General features: G+C 45.3%; 1 protein-coding gene and 1 non-coding gene across 2 annotated transcripts; both read left to right on the forward strand.

Moving 5' to 3' along the window:
* Positions 1-7903: 7903 nt before the first annotated feature.
* Positions 7904-7975, forward strand: TRNAA-UGC (transfer RNA alanine (anticodon UGC)). The gene has a single exon. It is a non-coding gene; the product is annotated as a tRNA-Ala (tRNA).
* Positions 7976-8906: 931 nt separating this feature from the next.
* LOC149364332 (uncharacterized) lies at positions 8907-16612 on the forward strand. Its single transcript, XM_089574271.1, has 4 exons — positions 8907-10442; positions 11054-11307; positions 12374-12518; positions 14073-16612. Exons 1-2 carry the CDS (start codon positions 9936-9938, stop codon positions 11237-11239), a joined length of 693 nt encoding a protein of 230 aa, XP_089430397.1. The 5' UTR covers positions 8907-9935; the 3' UTR covers positions 11240-11307; positions 12374-12518; positions 14073-16612.
* The last annotated feature ends 232 nt before the right edge of the window (positions 16613-16844 follow it).

Raw genomic sequence — 16844 nt, forward strand, 5'->3', positions numbered from 1 at the left:
AAGTTACTCCCTCCTGCCAGCGAAAATTAAAAAAATGCGGGTTTTTCAGCGCCAGTATAAAATCTTTGCATGCTGACGGCATGTTGAAATTTTCGTTAATGCACCGTAATAATTATCTCATGAAGCCCCAGCTCTTGTGGCCCAGGACGAAGAGTACGATGATTTATGGCAATATTTGAGGTGCATTTATGAGCCAAGTTCTTATTGCTCTAAAGGCCGCCGCGGTGGCTCAGTGGCTATGGTGCTCGGCTGCTGGCCCGAAAGACGCGGGTTCGATCCCGGTCGCGGCGGCTGAATTTCTTTGGAGGAGAAATTCGAGGCCCGTGTACTGTGCGATGTCAGTGCACGTTAAAGAACCCCAGGTGGTCGAAATTTCCGGAGCCCTCCACTACGGCGTCTCTCATAGCCTTAGTCGCTTTGGGACGTTAAGCCCCATAAACCAAACCAACCAAACCTTATTGCTCTAACGTTCTCCTAAGCAAATAAAACTGAAAATTGTGATAATTTTGATAATGCTTTATGGAGCTAACACTACCAGGACGTGGTAAATAAACAAAATATAAATTCTTTGATAAAGGCCTGTACGCTGCACTTGTGCTGCTCATTTATTTCATGCTGTCCATTTTCTCAGTGCAGTGTCTTCTTTGATATGCATATTTCTGGCTCATTACATACTTTGCTTCGGTTCACAATTCTTCTTTTAGCTATATTTCATCCACTTTCCTGCCATAATCTCTATTCAAACGTAATTTGTGTAATTTTGCTTTGTCCGGGCTCCTGCAATGTTCTAGTATATATGAATGATGTGAAGACCTGTTTCAAGCTGTTGCACTATAATTCAGTCTAACCTCCTCGATCACGATCACCTAAGCCTTTCCTTATCTGTTGCCATACTTTTTTATGGAAACACTTAAAAACAAAGCACCATGATCTATTTCAGTATTGTTTTATTTGCCGATCTAATTTTTTCGAAGATAACATGGGATACCAACTCCCCTTTAATGTCCCCGTTCTCGTCTCGAAGTCGCGAATTTTTAGATGTGCGCTCAGTATTCTTGTTAGTGCATTTGTGCTCACAAGGGACTATAACAGCCAACGCGGCTAATACGCTAGATTTAATCCTGACAAATCGATCTGACATAGTCTCACCTATTACATACCTGCCAGGCATCAGCGACCACTTGCTAATGCACTATGACATTAATCTAGCCACTCCGAACACTAACAAAAAGAAAAAAATAATAATACGAGACTACAATGGAGCAAATTTTCAGGCGATAAATAATGAAATATTTTTTTTTATCGATGCTTTCCCATAGCTTTGGTGTCCGCAGCATTCAAACCAACTGGAGCATGTTCACAGCTATAATCACCCAACTCACAGAACAATACACTCCTGAACGCACTGCTACCACCCACTCAATAGCTCCCTAGTGTAATAATCACATTAAACGTTTATCTAACAAAAAGAAAGCCTCTACCGCATCGCAAAGTTCTCGCCAACTAGTGAGCGATCGGACTTCGTATTCAGCGGCTTCCAACATGTATGTTCAGGCGCTCAAAAGCGCTAAAAGCACTTCCACTCACATGTAACCACCAATGTCAAAAATTCTGGCGGGTCATTAATCCTTCCACCGACGATAGTTTTGCGTTATCTGACCCGTTAGGCGACCTCATCCCTTCCGACGTTCGCGTCACGATTCTTAACCGCGTAATCACTGACAACTTTACACCCATATCTGATGTATACATATGCCTACAACTCACCACTTCAACTATGTTTTCATGCCACCTATAACTGTTGCTCCTACTGGTGTGAATAAGCTTATTGATGGACTCAGTGTTCATTCCGCTCCGGGTTATGACTGCGTTACTTAAAAAGCACTGCAGCTTATTCGCCCATTATACTAACCAAACTTTTCCAGCATTGACCAGTCAACGCTGCTACTGAGTGGAAGATCGGAAAGGTGGTTACAGTCTACAAATCCGGCAGCAAAACATCCCCTATTAATTATCGTCCCATATCCCTTACCAATACTTGACCCAAAATGTTCAAACATATAATATTCACCAACCTTGTTAACTTCCTTTCATTGAACAACTTTTTATGTCAGCGCAACATTGTTTTCGAAAACTTTACTCTTGCGAAACACAGTTAATATAGTTTACACATGCATTGCACTGTATTCTAGACCTATCATCACTAACTGGCTGTATATTTCTGAATTTTTCAAAGGCTTTCGACGATGTATGTCACAACCTTTTGGCTCACAAACTAAAACATCTTAATATTGACTGTAACTTATTGAAATGGATTGAATGTCTACTTAATCGCTCACAATTAGTTATTGCTTACGGTTATAACACCTGTTTTACAGAGGTGTCTTCCGGAGTTCCACAAGGTTCAGTTCTTGGACCCTAGCTACTGTTCCTGATCTAACATTAATGATCCCCGCTCTCTTATGGATTCTCATATTCACCTATTCGCTGATGTTTGCGTCATTTTTAGAGAAATAACCAACACTAACAACCTTACATTACTTCAGTCAGTGGCGGTCACAGAGAGTGGTTTTAGGGGGAGCGGACAGACTGCTGTATATAAAAAAAGAAAAAATAGAAACAACGATTTTTCATTTTATTTGCACAAAATTTTTTTTGCGCTTTGTTATTGAAAAATAAATGGCGAAAGGTATAGACGTTATACCATTACTCAATCTTTGAATGTTAACGTTTACGCGAGATATATTCATTTCGATACCAGGGGAAACGAATCGACGTCTGAGATAATTGCCACGACATGTCCACTAAGGTCAAAGCACCTGCCCGGACATTTCACCAGTGGGGTTAGCGGCCTTCATTTATCAGTTCTGGGAAGTGGCTTAATTTGTTCTGCCCTCAGTCCCCAAGGCGGCTGGTCGGCGCTCCTTGTCAAGCCAGAAAGGGATGGTCCCCTCGCTTGCGTCGCTGTGTCCCTGGTGGGATAAAGACATGAATGGGTGGCTCCCCCCCCCCCCTCCCGCCGACGAGGTTGTTGGCCACCGCAACCGCAGGTAAATGGCACCGCCGTCGCCGCCGCGCCGGCGGCATGGCAAGACAACGGTGGCGGGAACTTGATTACTTTTGTATTTTGTAAATAGTGTACAAAGCTCTCCCCTGTCCTTTCTTGCTGTCGCTCCCCTCTATACTTCTCCTTACTATCCTCTCCCTTTCCCTGTCGTTTCCGCCGGCTGCAGCTCGGGTGCTTAAGATATTAGATAGCAATTGCCGCAGCCGTCAACACTCTTTTGCTTCCTTTTTTTTTTAAATAAACCACTACCACCAAGGCAGGAACACGATACCTATCAACGTGTAGAACGTGGAATTGTGTGAAATAAGACAGCCGCTAACAAGGTGAACGTACAAAGCAGGGGACTACTTGACGAGACCGCCACTGACTTCAGTGCGAAGAATGGTGAATGCAGCTATATATGAACAAATGCAAAGTCATGCGTGTATCTAGAAAAACTTCCGTCCCACCTCACTACTACATCGATAACATTTCGTTGGAATCAGCCTCATCATATAAGTGCATCGGCGTCCACATTACTTATTATCTTAACTGGTCTCTTCATACCGAGAACATAATTGAAAATGCTAATCGCATGCTTTGCTACTTACGTCGCAACTTCTTTAACGTTCCTTCCAATTTGAAACTACTGCTTTATCAAACACTAATACGATAAAAACTCGAGCATGCAACACGTGTATGGCACCCTGCTCATGACTTCATTAATGATCTTGAGCTGGTGCAAAATAACTCTGTGCGTTTAATCCTTGTTAACTGCAACCGCACAGCTATGAAGTCTAATATCTGCCTCCCATAACTGACATCGCGTAGAAAAGTGTTTCGTATCACCCTGTTCCACAAGCTGTACCATCATCCCGCTCTTCGTGATCACCTCATCCCCCGTACAATTTCTGTATCCCGCCGCATTGATCATGATCACAAAGTTGGAAGTATGTCATGCAACAGAAAATGCTGCTCGCAGTCATTCCTGCCGCGAACCTCATGCGACTGGAACCACCTTACCGCAGAAGTTGCCGGCACTGAAAATTACGAGCAGTTCCGCGTAGCACTAGCTAACATTGTATATTCAGGCGCTGTTTAATGTTCATGTAATCAACTGTATTTTTCTCTCAGTTTTAGTATATTTACCATTCCCCCTGTGTAATGCCACTAGCCCGTTGTGCTCTAAGCGGTGCGGGCCGGGCTCTATTATTTTACTTTCCTTTTAGACTAGCCCACCCTAACATCTGTGTAATGCCACTGGCCTTGAGGGGTAAATAAATAAATAAACAAACAGAGTAATATGCAAGCCTCTCACACAACATTCACTAATATTTCTTTCTTTCTGTAATAACAATTTGTAGACAGCCTAAAGGCTCATATTTCACTGACGTGAAGGTTCATTTTTCAGTCACAGTTCCATACTGTAGAGCGCAGGATAGCGCTTGTGCTGCATAGTTATTCTTCTGTGTGTGTCATTGTAGGCGCTATTGTTTGTTTTCTCAAGTACTATGCACCGTGTATCCCAAACTGAAGTTCTTCTAAATCTTCTTTGATATTAGCAGTTGCAAATTCAAGCCTTCTGCAGGATTTGAAGGAGGCCCAAGGAGACGAGGACTAATTTTATGCATATGCAAATGTAAACAGCTAATCTATCTGTACTATTGTAACTTGCATTCTCTTTTTTGCTTTATGTGCTGTTCTTATATTTCGTGCCATAATGCTGAATGTCGTGATTTTTGTATGTATTATAGTGTAAATTGATACTGTATGTCTGCTGTCAAAGTGTTTTCTTTTTCTTTACTGCAATGCGCGATTGTAATGTTTATCTCTTATATTGTTTGGTGTACTTTCCATGTTCTTTTAAAGTACCAACTTGTTTTTCCTACGTTCAAATCTGTCATCTAATGGTCCCCTGGGCCTTGTCAAGCTGTGTGCACAGCTTTTAGCCCAGGGTGACCAGCCAGATTTTTCTGGTAAATAAAGTGCATTGACTGATTTATTAATTCATTGATATGCAACTTACAAATGATTGGAAATGAGGGGAACATGTGCACAGGGCGGAAAGCGCGTGGTCTGCCAGGAAACACTGAGGTGGCCCCGAGAAGGGCCTTTAGTAAGGACGACATCCGTTTTGTGCCTCTTCACTAAGCAGCGACGACACGGCGTGCGCAGTCCTCGTTTTGCACGAGCTGTCGAAGCAATCCTTGGTAAAAAAAAACACGAGGGAACAAAGTCGCGCTGTGTATACAGATGCGATCGCCTCGTGGTTCCATTCACGGCGAACAACCATCCGGCAAGCCTGGCTCTTTCGACGGATTCAGGAAACGACTGAAAAGAACAAAAGTAAGGAGCGAAGAAAGGTGCACTGCTTACAGGTTAGAACACAAAAACAAAGCTAGGCGCTGCACTCGGTTAACCCATTCAACGAGGCGTGGCGTGAGCTTTAAATCCGATTTCGACAAGGCGTGAGAAGTCGCTAAAGAAGCAAAGGCACACTGCACTGAATGAATGATATAGATAGACTAAGCGCAAGTCATAACTTCTCTAAAGCCACACTGCACTCGTTTAACCCTGCAACGAGGCCTAGCGCGGGTTCTGATGTCTGGCGCCGATTTCGACAAAGAGAGGGAACACGGCCGCGAGATTGATGCCCGCAATCTTCCAGGAAGCAATGAAGCGGCCCTGAAAAGGGCCGTTTGGAGCAGCTCTTCAACGTCAACCTACAGCGGCGTGGCGGCGAGCAGTAGGCCCAGCGTCCGCGGCGAACAATGACATCGGCTTCCGAGAAGCATATCCAGGGAACGACGCTGCAAAAAAAAAAAAAAAGTTTCGTTACAAGCACCGCAATTTGGTGAGTCCTCAATGCACGAGAAAACTTGCGACAATGTAGTTCAGTCCTTACCTCAGGGTTGAGAATGCGCACCCCCGACAAGCGCGTCAGCGTAGCTGTCAAACGGCGGTCCTCAAAGCGCGCCTGATGCGGATCCTTGTAGTGCCGCGGCAAAAACTTTAAATACGAGCACGACACTAGCCACGTGCTCCTGGGGAAACGGCGAAAGCCGCAAGCAAAAACTGCACAGAAATTTCAGCTGGCTGTCGCCGCCGAGCGCACCACGCACGAACGCCATAGCTGCACACGCCTCGAAACGAGCGCGCCGAGGATCACGAAACGAATGCGGCATGCCCGCTCACCACGCACGCGCGGCGCGGCGGGTGCACCTAGCGATTCCCCAGGCGCTCTAGGGAGAGGTCGAGAAAGGCGCGCTGACGCCACGTCCGGTTGAGAACGAGGGCGAAGTCAAAAAACGTCACGGAGAAGCGCATCCCATCGACCAATCAGCGTTTCCAGCCTGCCGTCCCGCAAACGCTTCTCGGCTAACTCCTTCTGCTGCCAAGTACACGGCCATGGGATCGAGTCCCGGCTAAAGCGGCCTTATTTTGACGGGTGAAATGCAACAACACGTGTGGTGTGTGCATTGGTAGTGTGTGTTAAAGAACCCCAAGTGGTTGAAATTAAACTGGAGCTCTCTGCTATGGCGTCTCCACAGCCCTTATGCATCTTTTTGGGACATCACATCGCACGTGCCTTATCATGCCATTTTGACCTGTCAACACTGTACAGGTATACAAAACAGTGTTTGTTCTGTGGTATAATTGGACGCTTGGCACACTTCCTCACTGCTAGTTTGCCTTCAGGTGAGAGGCAAGGTTAAAAAAATTATGACAGTCTTCTGCTGCTCTCAGTCATGGCTAACTTCAGTGTGTTCTCCAGTTCACTAGAGCTTTGCAGTTGTCATCCATGCTCATTATTGTGTATCCTGTGATTGCAGGGTTATGAAAATGTTGGATGGATGGCCAGCCTTTAGCATTTTAATAATTTTATTTATTGAAAGCTAGTTGTGTAATTAAAACCTAAAGTGAGCCACCGCGGTGGCTAAGTGGTTATGGTGCGGCAGCCCGAAAGAGGCGCGTTCGATCTAGGCCGCGACGGTGGTGAAACTTTATTAATGCAAGAGCAATATATGGCTCTGTCGCGTCAGAAAAAAGCGCCCGCAATTTTGTCCGCACGATTACGTCGTTCTCTGAAGATAAATGTGTGAAAGTGTGATTGTGACAGATAGCGTGCGATTTAAATGTTGCAGTGGGAAAACTTTGGTTGATGAGGTAAACGCTAAAAAATACTCGTAGGCGTCAAAATAACCATAGACGTCGATATAGTACAAGGACGTCGAAATAGCATGTGGGCGTTTTGCTTTCGCATTGCTTCGATGCGAGTCGCCGCGGTGAACTCTACAAAGTTTTTGGCCAGAGAATTCGAGGCCCGCAGGCATCCTGGGTCTCCGCACGACCCTACTCACGGTGTAAAGTTAACGAATTGATGGAGGCGAACTTCTAAAGACCCGTGTACTGTGCGATGTCAGTGCACGTTAAAGAACTCCAGGTGGTCGTAATTTCCGGAGCCCTTCGCCACGGCGTCCCTCATAGCCCGAGTTGCTTGGGACGTTAAACCCCCATAAACCATAAGACCTTAAGCGATTTCTGCACTCCTCGTAACGTTAAAACTATACAGACAGCAAATCAGTATCTGTTATCAAGAACGTACAATTACTGTAAAAACAGCGCGAGAGCAACACGTTAGCGTAAGGGTAACCACGTTGCACTCCGGCGAGCGCGAGGGTTTGACGATGGTATGGTTTGAATACCGGGTCTAAAGGAACGTCGCAGGGGAACGTTTATATCGTGGTTCAAAACTGTTGAATGCACTGTGGATTCTTTTTTCAAGCAAATATGACTAAAACATAATTTACTTCGCCAACGGATTAAGTAGATACCTTTCGGAAGGCCCTTCCAGTTGGGGGTGTAGCTCAGTGGTAGAGCGTTCGCTTTGCATGTGGAAGGCCCCGGGTTCGATCCCCGGCACCTCCACTACTTTTTTTTTTTTACTTTGTCATCTTATATTTCTTTGCATTTCGATGCCAGCAGTACTTGGACATACCAGGTTCTAGGTAATGATGGCGTAAAGGGTGACGGACACTTGCAAACGTTTCGGCTTGTTTTATGTCATAGCGATCGAACCGGCAATGATTGCAAGCATTCTTTCCTTCTTCCGTGTTTGCAAGCATATGATTCGCCATGGTTAGCAAACCTGGCGAAAACGGCGGATGTGACGGCACGTTTGCCCAGCTTATGCTTGCCATCCCGTGCTGCGTTAGCTGCTGTTTTATCTTCACTCTTCCTCGAGCTCCTTCGTTTTCAGCGTTCCCTTACACACTTACGGAATGCCTAGGCGTTGTTGCGCACAAGGGTGCGGAAACAGTATCATCGGGAGGGATACGCCTTGCCACAGTTTTCCAAAAGACGAGAAACTTCGCAGAATATGGATTCGCGCAGCGGAACCGTCGCGGCCGCAGTGGGTGGCGTCGCCGAACGCCTTCCTTTGCGTGGACTACTTTGTGGACAGTGATTATGAAACCAGCCCGGCGTTGCTGAGAAGCTTAGGGATGTCGATGAAAGGGCTGCGTCTGGAGCCCGGCGTTGCGCCTTCTGTTTTTGCAAGAAAACACAAACAGGAATAGGTTAGAGGCGCTTTTGCGAAGAGGAGACGGAGAGAGGTTCGTGCGTTTCAATATATTTCTTACACCGTGGTTTCTGTGCGGATCTGGTACGGACAGGAGATCGGCGCGCTGGAAGACATCGGCGTTTCTCGGTTTTCAATGCGCCGGTCTCCGTTTTACAGCGAGGCTACTGTTTACTGCAGATTGTTACAGGCTGATTTAAGAAGTTCACGGGTTCGAGCCATATGCTTCGCGAATCGAAATGCTTGATTTCTTTCGAGTACGCGTCGACCTTCGTGTGATGTCACGTGGGTTGTCGCGTGAGCGAGCTCGCTCTGCCGTAGCCACGCCACAGTATTTGCGCTGGAGTTAGTGAAATTTGCGCCTGCTGCGTGCTCACTCTGTAGGGTTTTTTTCCTTTGCTCGAGAAAAGGTATATCCCTTCCGCTGTTTCTGCATACTGTCAGGTTTTCATTCTTTTGTTAGAAATTCGAACAGCTGAAGGAGCTGGAGGTGTGTGGATGTCATCTGTCAGAACTGCTCAGATAAGCTCAAAACTGTATGGCTCAAAGCTGCAGTAAGCTGCAGAGCGCTTCCGGTAGCTAATTGGCTAAATGGAAATGCATAGGCGGCGCCTCTGTCTGTTTTCTTTTCCATTGAATTTCTTGTTTAGAAACTCTGTTCTTTTCATCATCTGCTAACATGCTTGCGAAAGTTAGCTTTGTTTTGCGCAAAAAAGAATTTGCGTTTAACTGCTTATTCTAGGCGCAAAAGCTATACTGGTCTCTGCTTAATTTTTAATTTTTTTTTTTGTCAGAATGATCTCGATCGCGCAGGCCCGTGTACTGTGCGATGTCAGTGCGCGTTAAAAAACCACAAGTGGACGAAATTTCCGGAGCCCTCCACTACGGCGCCCCTCATAGCCTGAGTCGCTTTGGGACGTTAAACCCCCTTAAAACCAAACCAGAATGGCCTCGATTATTTCCAAATCCTGTGTCAATGCAACAGGCAAAACTATGACGGCGACAGATGGACGAGTTCATACATGAGGTTACAGGCTGTTAATGATACAAACGAGTTGCACAGCTGTGTGGGCTGCATCGCGCATAAAAAAAAAAAAAACGAAAAGAAGGTTGAACAGCGGCACAAGAAGCTTACTTCCCAGCTCGTAGGCAGCGCCTCCGTCTGCTAACCTCCAGAAAGCGGCTTTAGGTCACACCTGAATTGCCCGAATTTTGATTCGGAGTTTCGTAACTCGAATGATCATACAGCTGTAAGAGCACTTGGCACTAACACAAAGCCGGTGTACTGGGTGTACCGTACTCCTCTCCATGGGGAGGCCAGGGAGGCCGCGGAAAGTGCGCACACCATCCGAAGAGAGAGCGTTGAAGGCGCAGCGCGCCGCCGCAGCTCGCGAGCGGCGTCGTACCCAGAGTGAAGAGAAGCGAGAGGCTGAACGTGAAGCGAGGAGACGAAGGCGAGAGGACCCAGCTGTGAGACAACGCGAAGCGGATGCCATCAGACGAAGGCGAGCAGACCCAGAATGGAAAAAGCGCGCAGCGGAGGCACAAAAACGGAGACGCGAGGACGTAGAGATACGGTTACGCGAAGCAGAGGCGAAGAGACTTCGTCGGTTCCATATGTGCCTGGGTGATGTGAGTGCGCGTCGTTTGCAGCTTCCTGTTAACGACGCAGAGTCCGTGGAAGTGTTTCTCAACCCGTTCGATATTGCCTGCGACGTGCGCGATAAGAAGTGGACAGAGTCCGACGCACCCTCATGCGCGCAGGATGACGAGCTTTCGGGCAGCGAATCCTCGGGTGAATCGGAAAACGTTGAGGTGTGTGCTGAATCTTGAAAACAATTGTCAGTGTGAAAACAATTGTCAGTGTGTTGTATGTGTTCTCGTCGAACAGAACCGAGAAACGCTCTGCCTTGTTGCGCGAGAATTGCACAGTTGTCACTGACATTTCACCTACCGAGGACACGCGGTGGTCGAACTTCGATAAGGCGAATTTTTTTCACTCCCACCTTCCTCCCTTCCCTTGCGGTGTGGTTCGGGTGTCCACCGAGATATGAGACAGTTACTGCGCCATTTCCTTTCCTCAAAAACCAATTTATTTTACTTATTTAAATTCTTGAGGCCTGTGTACTGTGCAATGTCAGTGCATGTTAAAGAACCCCAAGTGGTCAAAATTTCCGGAGCCCTCCACTACGGCATCCCTCCATAGCCCGAGTCGCCTTGGGACGTTAATGAACGAAACCTATTAACCAAACCTACCGAGGACAAAACAGGGGAAATGAAATTTTTCTTCTCAATTTCCCTTGACATGCATTGCCTTAATTACTGTTAGATTATATCGAGCCTTGCAAACCTTCGACGAACAGTGCTTTCTGCAGTTGCCTATTATCCGGATGCCACATAATATGTTCAGTATCTTTGGGATTTAGATTGTTGCTGAACTGCTGCTTCAAGAGAGCAAGCAGCATGTGGAGCTGCAAGCCACACCTCTTGTTGATTCAATGAAGAAAGTGCCACTGGAATGCAGAGACGCAAATCTTGGCGGTGCAAATACCAGCCAGATGGAAATTTGGAGTGGCACGGAAGGCATACTTGCTAAAAGGGCCGCATACTGAAGACAAGAAAAAAGCAGCACTCAGGACACACAATCGATCAACCAAACACTCTAAAAGTGTTCAAAGCGGTATGTTCAGGCTTCAGTTGATTATTCAAACATTAACCTGTGTTTGTGTTATTTTAGAACTACAGGGTCTGCTGCTGGACTTTCCTTTCTCATATTGTGTTGTTTCATTCACGCAGCTTTCCACAAAAAGCATGCACGTCAAACTGGGAACAGTGATGAAGTTGGAACAGGTCATCACTATGTGTGTCCACAATCAGTACACATTGGTCGTACAAAGACAGTTCATGCTGCAAGTCAAACAGAAAATAAGGCACGATACCAGATAACTTCATCAGATAGAGCAGTGCAGGCAGCTGTGATCGAGCAAAGTATAGGCATGTAGCTCAGTGCAGTTCTATACTTCTTTTCTTATACACATACCACTTCACTGCAAATCTGTTATGTCATCATCAGTTGTGCTCACTGTTGGACAAAGGTCTCTCCCAATCTCTGCCATTTATTGTGCTTTTGCATTAGCTGTGGCGTCGTTACTGCAGTACCTAAGCTAGTCATTTGAGCCACCACCATGTTTTGTCCTCTTGGCATCTGCTATGTAACTCTAATGGACCATTAATTTGTCATTTCTGTGCATTAAATGCTCTGCCCATGTTCATATTAATTAAATTTGTGTCGTATAACCTGTACATGTGTACTATAAGTACATGCGGAATTCTTTCTGTTTCTTAGTGTGAGAGCTATCTTCCTTACAATTGTTTGCTGTGATGTCCTTAATCTCAAGTCCTTTTACTAGCTTCCAAGTTTCAGCACCACAAGTCAGAACTGGAGAAATACATTGACTGTGTGCTCAACTTTTTTCAAGCGCTGTTAATCATAATTTAGGCGGGAAAGGCAAAAGCTTTTTTTGTTCTACAAAGTTTGTTCTTGTGTTCTGCAAAACTTACAAATGCAACTACTTCCAGTGTCTTATTGCATACTGCAAATTATTTTTCCCTTGCTGAACTGTTCAGAATTACTGTGGCATTGTGTCTGCTGTTTACCAGAGGGTTAACTTGCATCAATCTTCTACAGGCATTTTTTTTTCTCATTTATCCCAGCATTTGAAAATTGTGTGCACTATCCTCCTTAGGAATGTAGACGGCTGGGAATACACAGTCTCAAGCATCTCCAGCTTTCAGAATCTGGTACCCATTCCTCTGAAATGGAATCAGTCATGGACATGGCAACAGGGGCAAAAGTTGGTCACATGCGCCACCAGATGCAGGAGGTCCCAGGTGTGTGCATAGGTCATTTGAAATAGCTCAGTTGATCAATGGCATAGACTTTCTTCACTTCAGGGATGATGGTCACCAAGCAGAGTATTCACAGAATGTATATCATAAAGTGCCTGTCATCAGTGCCGCCTGCAGCAGTGAAAACAGCATGCATGGGCACGCATTTTTCCCCTGAAGATGTCGATCAGCATAGTGACATAGTGAAACTGCTGCTTGCTTCCATTACAGTGTGCGATAGTTTTAATTTTGTTTTGAATCTTTCTCTTGCTCACTGGCCTTGTAGTTATTCTTTCATTCTGCTTTTTCTTATGAGTTGCAGTGCACTATTTTTATACATTTCCTGAGGCCTGTTTGAGGTCAAGGACAGCTTTACATTCTGGGTTGAGGCAAGATGCTGTACAAAATTTGTAATGGTGGTACACAACCAAGGTTGCCAGATGCCTTTGGGCCTGAATTAAGTGTAGAATATCATCTGAATCATGCCTGGATCAACCCTCAGTATTCCCATTGGGTCGCAGCCAAACATGGCTGTTGACAAAGCTATTGGAGACTCACTGCAAGTTGAACTGTGAATTGAACGCATGCTTAAGAACCCACATGTCAGTGAAACGTGCTTAGAGGAGTCCCCTGGTGTCGGATAAATTTTAAACAAGGTTCAAATACAGTTGCATTTTGATGGAAGCGAAATGTTAGAGACCCGTGCACTGTGCGATGCGTGTGCACGTCAATGAATTCCAGATGGTCGAAATTATCTCAGCCCTCCACTATGGTGTCTGGTGTCCCTCATAGCCTGAGCTGTTTTGGGACGTTAAACCCTCATAAAACATAAAACCTAAATGCAGTTTGTCCTTTCTTGATAGAGTGACTGCCTCAGTAAGACAGTGGGCTTAGGTTCGACCTGTGAGCCAGGACAAATTTTTTTCACCTACAAACATTTCAGGAAGCTTTATAGCTTTGCTTTGTAGGTGTGAACTTGCGGTCACCTGGGTGTTATTTGTGATTATTTACTTATTTTAAGCCTGCATGTTGCTGTTTCAGGTATGCAGCCTGCAATTCAGAGAAAGGTAGAAACAAATATCGAAGACTTCAATAACAGCCAACTCAAGACCCTAGAGAAATAATTTGCTCGTCGCTGGAGCTGTGTTCTCAAATGCAACAATTTTAGGTTTCATAGCCTTTTTAGGCTTCAGTAGGTATAGCATTTGGCTGCTCAGCATGAGTTCATGGGTTTGATCCCAGAGATTTCAAGCGTAATTAAGTGGAGGTGGACGGCAAAAGCGAAAAAAATGGAAAAAATGCCAAGCAATCAGAAGTTGATGGAAGGCTACTACGTGTAGCTTGGGACAAAGGAGCTCATTCATTTTGTCACTAGCATCATGCACTAGGTGCTAGTGGCAAAAATACTGGGCATACTCTCCGTTTGATGTTGCCCATAACAACATCCTACTTGTTGAAGCTGCGCAGAATGGTAGCATGCATGTGAGAAATGCATCGTTAGTTGAATGTGGAATGGCGTTCAGGAACTTGCTTGACTCCTCTTTGATCTCCTTGCAGCCAAATGAAACACCAGTACCAATGTGAAGATGGAAAACCTGGGAAGGTTATGTTATATATCTGAAGCAAATGGACTTATCATTGCCATCATGATCACAGACTGGATGGAGTTGACTGAAGAAGCCTATAAAGTGTCTTAGACCAGACCACTTTGTTAGCTGTGGTGGCTCACTGGTTATGGTGCTTGGCTGCTGACCCAAAAGACACAGGTTTGATCCCGGCCGCGGTGGTTGAATTTCGATGGAGGTGAAATTCTAGAGGCCCGTGTACTGTGCGATGTCAGTGCACGTTAAAGAAACGAAGGTGGTCGAAATTTCCGGAGCCCTCCACTATGGTGTCCCTCATAGCCCAAGTTGCTTTGGGACGTTAAGTCCCCATGACCCATAAACCATTTTGTTATGGCAGCAGTTGCTGTTCTGAAAGAGAGAAAAAGAAGTTCTAAAAGATATGATGACAGCTGCGATGCATGAGAGTGAAATGAAAGTTAGGCAGGAAAAACAGAACAGACCAACACTGTGAAACAGTGCATTTGCTGCAAAAGAGGGACACTGCTTCCACTGCTATGATTGTTGGCTTGTGTTAAATGAATCAGTTCCGATTTTTGATCCATCATGCAGCATAGCACACTGGTGTTGCTCCGGCTAATTTGTGTTTAGTACATTTGGCCCCTGCATACTGCTGCGAATCTTTGTAGTGTTTGTTCATTCTTCAAAGCTGCCAACACGCCGCTTTATCACTTTGTTATGCAAGAAGTGACCAGACTCCTCTAAGCTCCGCATCCAGGCGGAGCTGTTTCTATGCTGTTCCAGAATGTTTTAGTAACTTTGCTCGCCTTATCTCGAAAGTTCGCTATCAACTTTAAATTCAGCACGGCCGAGAGCGGCCAGAATTCGGTTCGACGAACACCAAGCACGCTTGTTGCTACGCCACCGCAGACTCATTCAATTCTTTGCGGGTGCAAGTCAGCCCAAATAAAGAGTTTTGTTTAGAAGATCATTTACGCCATCTTCCTGCTCTCCGGACTGCAGTCACCACTATGTGACAATATTTCTGCACTGTACGTGGTGAAAAGCAGTCAGCTGCTGGTGAACTGAGAAATGTAAGCACATTGTGGCATGTACAGATTTCATAATGAGCTTTTTGGTATGCTGTGGCAAGTAAAGGCGTATCAGACCTACTCCCGCCAATAAGATCTTCATCTGTACATTGTCACCTTTCACAGTGACGATGACAGCCCGCATTCTCATGATATTCCTAATGAAGCCTACTAAGAAATACCTAGAAGGAGGAGTGGCTGTATTTGTCGCTCATAAATGTTGCAGCTGCTATTGCTATTGTGATTACCCACCATGGTAGCACGGTGGCTAAGGCTTTCTCCTGCGGAGCACAAGGCCATGGAATAGAATTCTGGCCACAGCGGCTGTAGGGTAGCGTGCTTGGCTCACGACCCAAAGGGCAGTGGCTTGAGTCCCAACTCGACCTTTTTTCTTTTCAGTGCAACGCTTATCTTTCTTTGGAGGCACAACATAGTGTGGTCTGATGATGTCATGACCCTGTACACCAGTGAAAAATAGTGTGGTCGAATGACATCATGACCCTGTAGACCAGTGAGGAATTGTGTAGTGATGTCATCACTGTCATACAGTGTGATCATTGTGTGCTGTTTGGAATACCTACGTGAGGTTGTGTGGTTGTGATGTCATGGCCCTGTTGACCAGTGAGAATTTTGTGACACCACTGGATTTTTCATCCCACGATACCTCTAATGCTATCACGTTAAAACTCTATGTGTGGCCTAAATTAATTTGCTATCACTTTAAAACTCTACGTGTGGCCTAAATTAATTGGAGCCCTGCATTGTAGCCTCCCTCATAGCCTCTGTGCAGTTTTGGAATGTGAAAGCCACATAGCATGCTTGCCCATTACTGTAACTGTTCTTACGCATTAGCTGGTCCTCCTATGTATGAGATGTCACGTCATCAGGTTGTCCAACATCTATGTGCATTAAGTAGCTTAAATCACGGCGCAAAGATCCAGTTGCTAAATTTCAGGTATTTTCCTCGACCACGATTGCGAGGTAAAGCTTGCCCTGTACCACTATTTTGGAGTGATGGGCAGGGTAAGCCTTACCTCATTCTGTGCCCTGTGCGAAACCCTACCAAAGTGTCCCTCCCCACTCCCAACTCTTCTTTTCTTCTTTTTATTTACCTTTTGCAATTCATTTTTTCCAGCCTTTTTCAGGAGGCAGCCAAGTCATAAAAAAAAACTGTGTTTTGAGTGCATCACCGCGAGCCATGTGTTAAGATGACTGCAGCATGAAAGGATGCCACAAATCAACAGCGCCAACGAACGGTCGCTGCCATGATGCTGCCGAAGGTTATGGAACATTGACTTCGCAAGCAGATATACACCTTATATATACAAAAGCAAAGAGGCTTGCCACTGAAGATAAGTTTAGTTGTGTATGCTGAAAATGCCTGATGGCTTCAAATATTCAAGAAGCCTGTGCGCACGATCAAAGTGTAAATATTGACTTCTAAATTAAACTTTATGAGAAACCAACCAGTGCTGAAGGCACGAATAGGATTGGCTTTAAAAAGTGAAGATATTGGTAATGAAGGGACTGATAAAATGTTCATTTAGTAACGAACACTCACATAGAGCCTCTACGTATCCAGCAAATTCTGTTGCCATTGCATTTTTCTCTAAAGCCCTTGGATTAGCATTGAGCAAAAAAAAGGTGGCAGGGTTTTAACATAGTTAAACTGAGTA

The sequence above is a fragment of the Amblyomma mixtum genome, chromosome 2 (genome assembly GCF_055824585.1).
Source record: "Amblyomma mixtum isolate Tamu chromosome 2, ASM5582458v1, whole genome shotgun sequence".
NCBI classification, from domain to species: domain Eukaryota; kingdom Metazoa; phylum Arthropoda; class Arachnida; order Ixodida; family Ixodidae; genus Amblyomma; species Amblyomma mixtum.

Coding starts and splice junctions, on each gene's coding strand:
- LOC149364332 (XM_089574271.1), top strand. CDS start 9,936: ATGGGGAGGCCAGGGAGGCCGCGGAAAGTGCGCACACCATCCGAAGAG. Junction 10,443..11,053: donor GTGAATCGGAAAACGTTGAG/GTGTGTGCTGAA, acceptor TTTGGGATTTAG/ATTGTTGCTGAACTGCTGCT.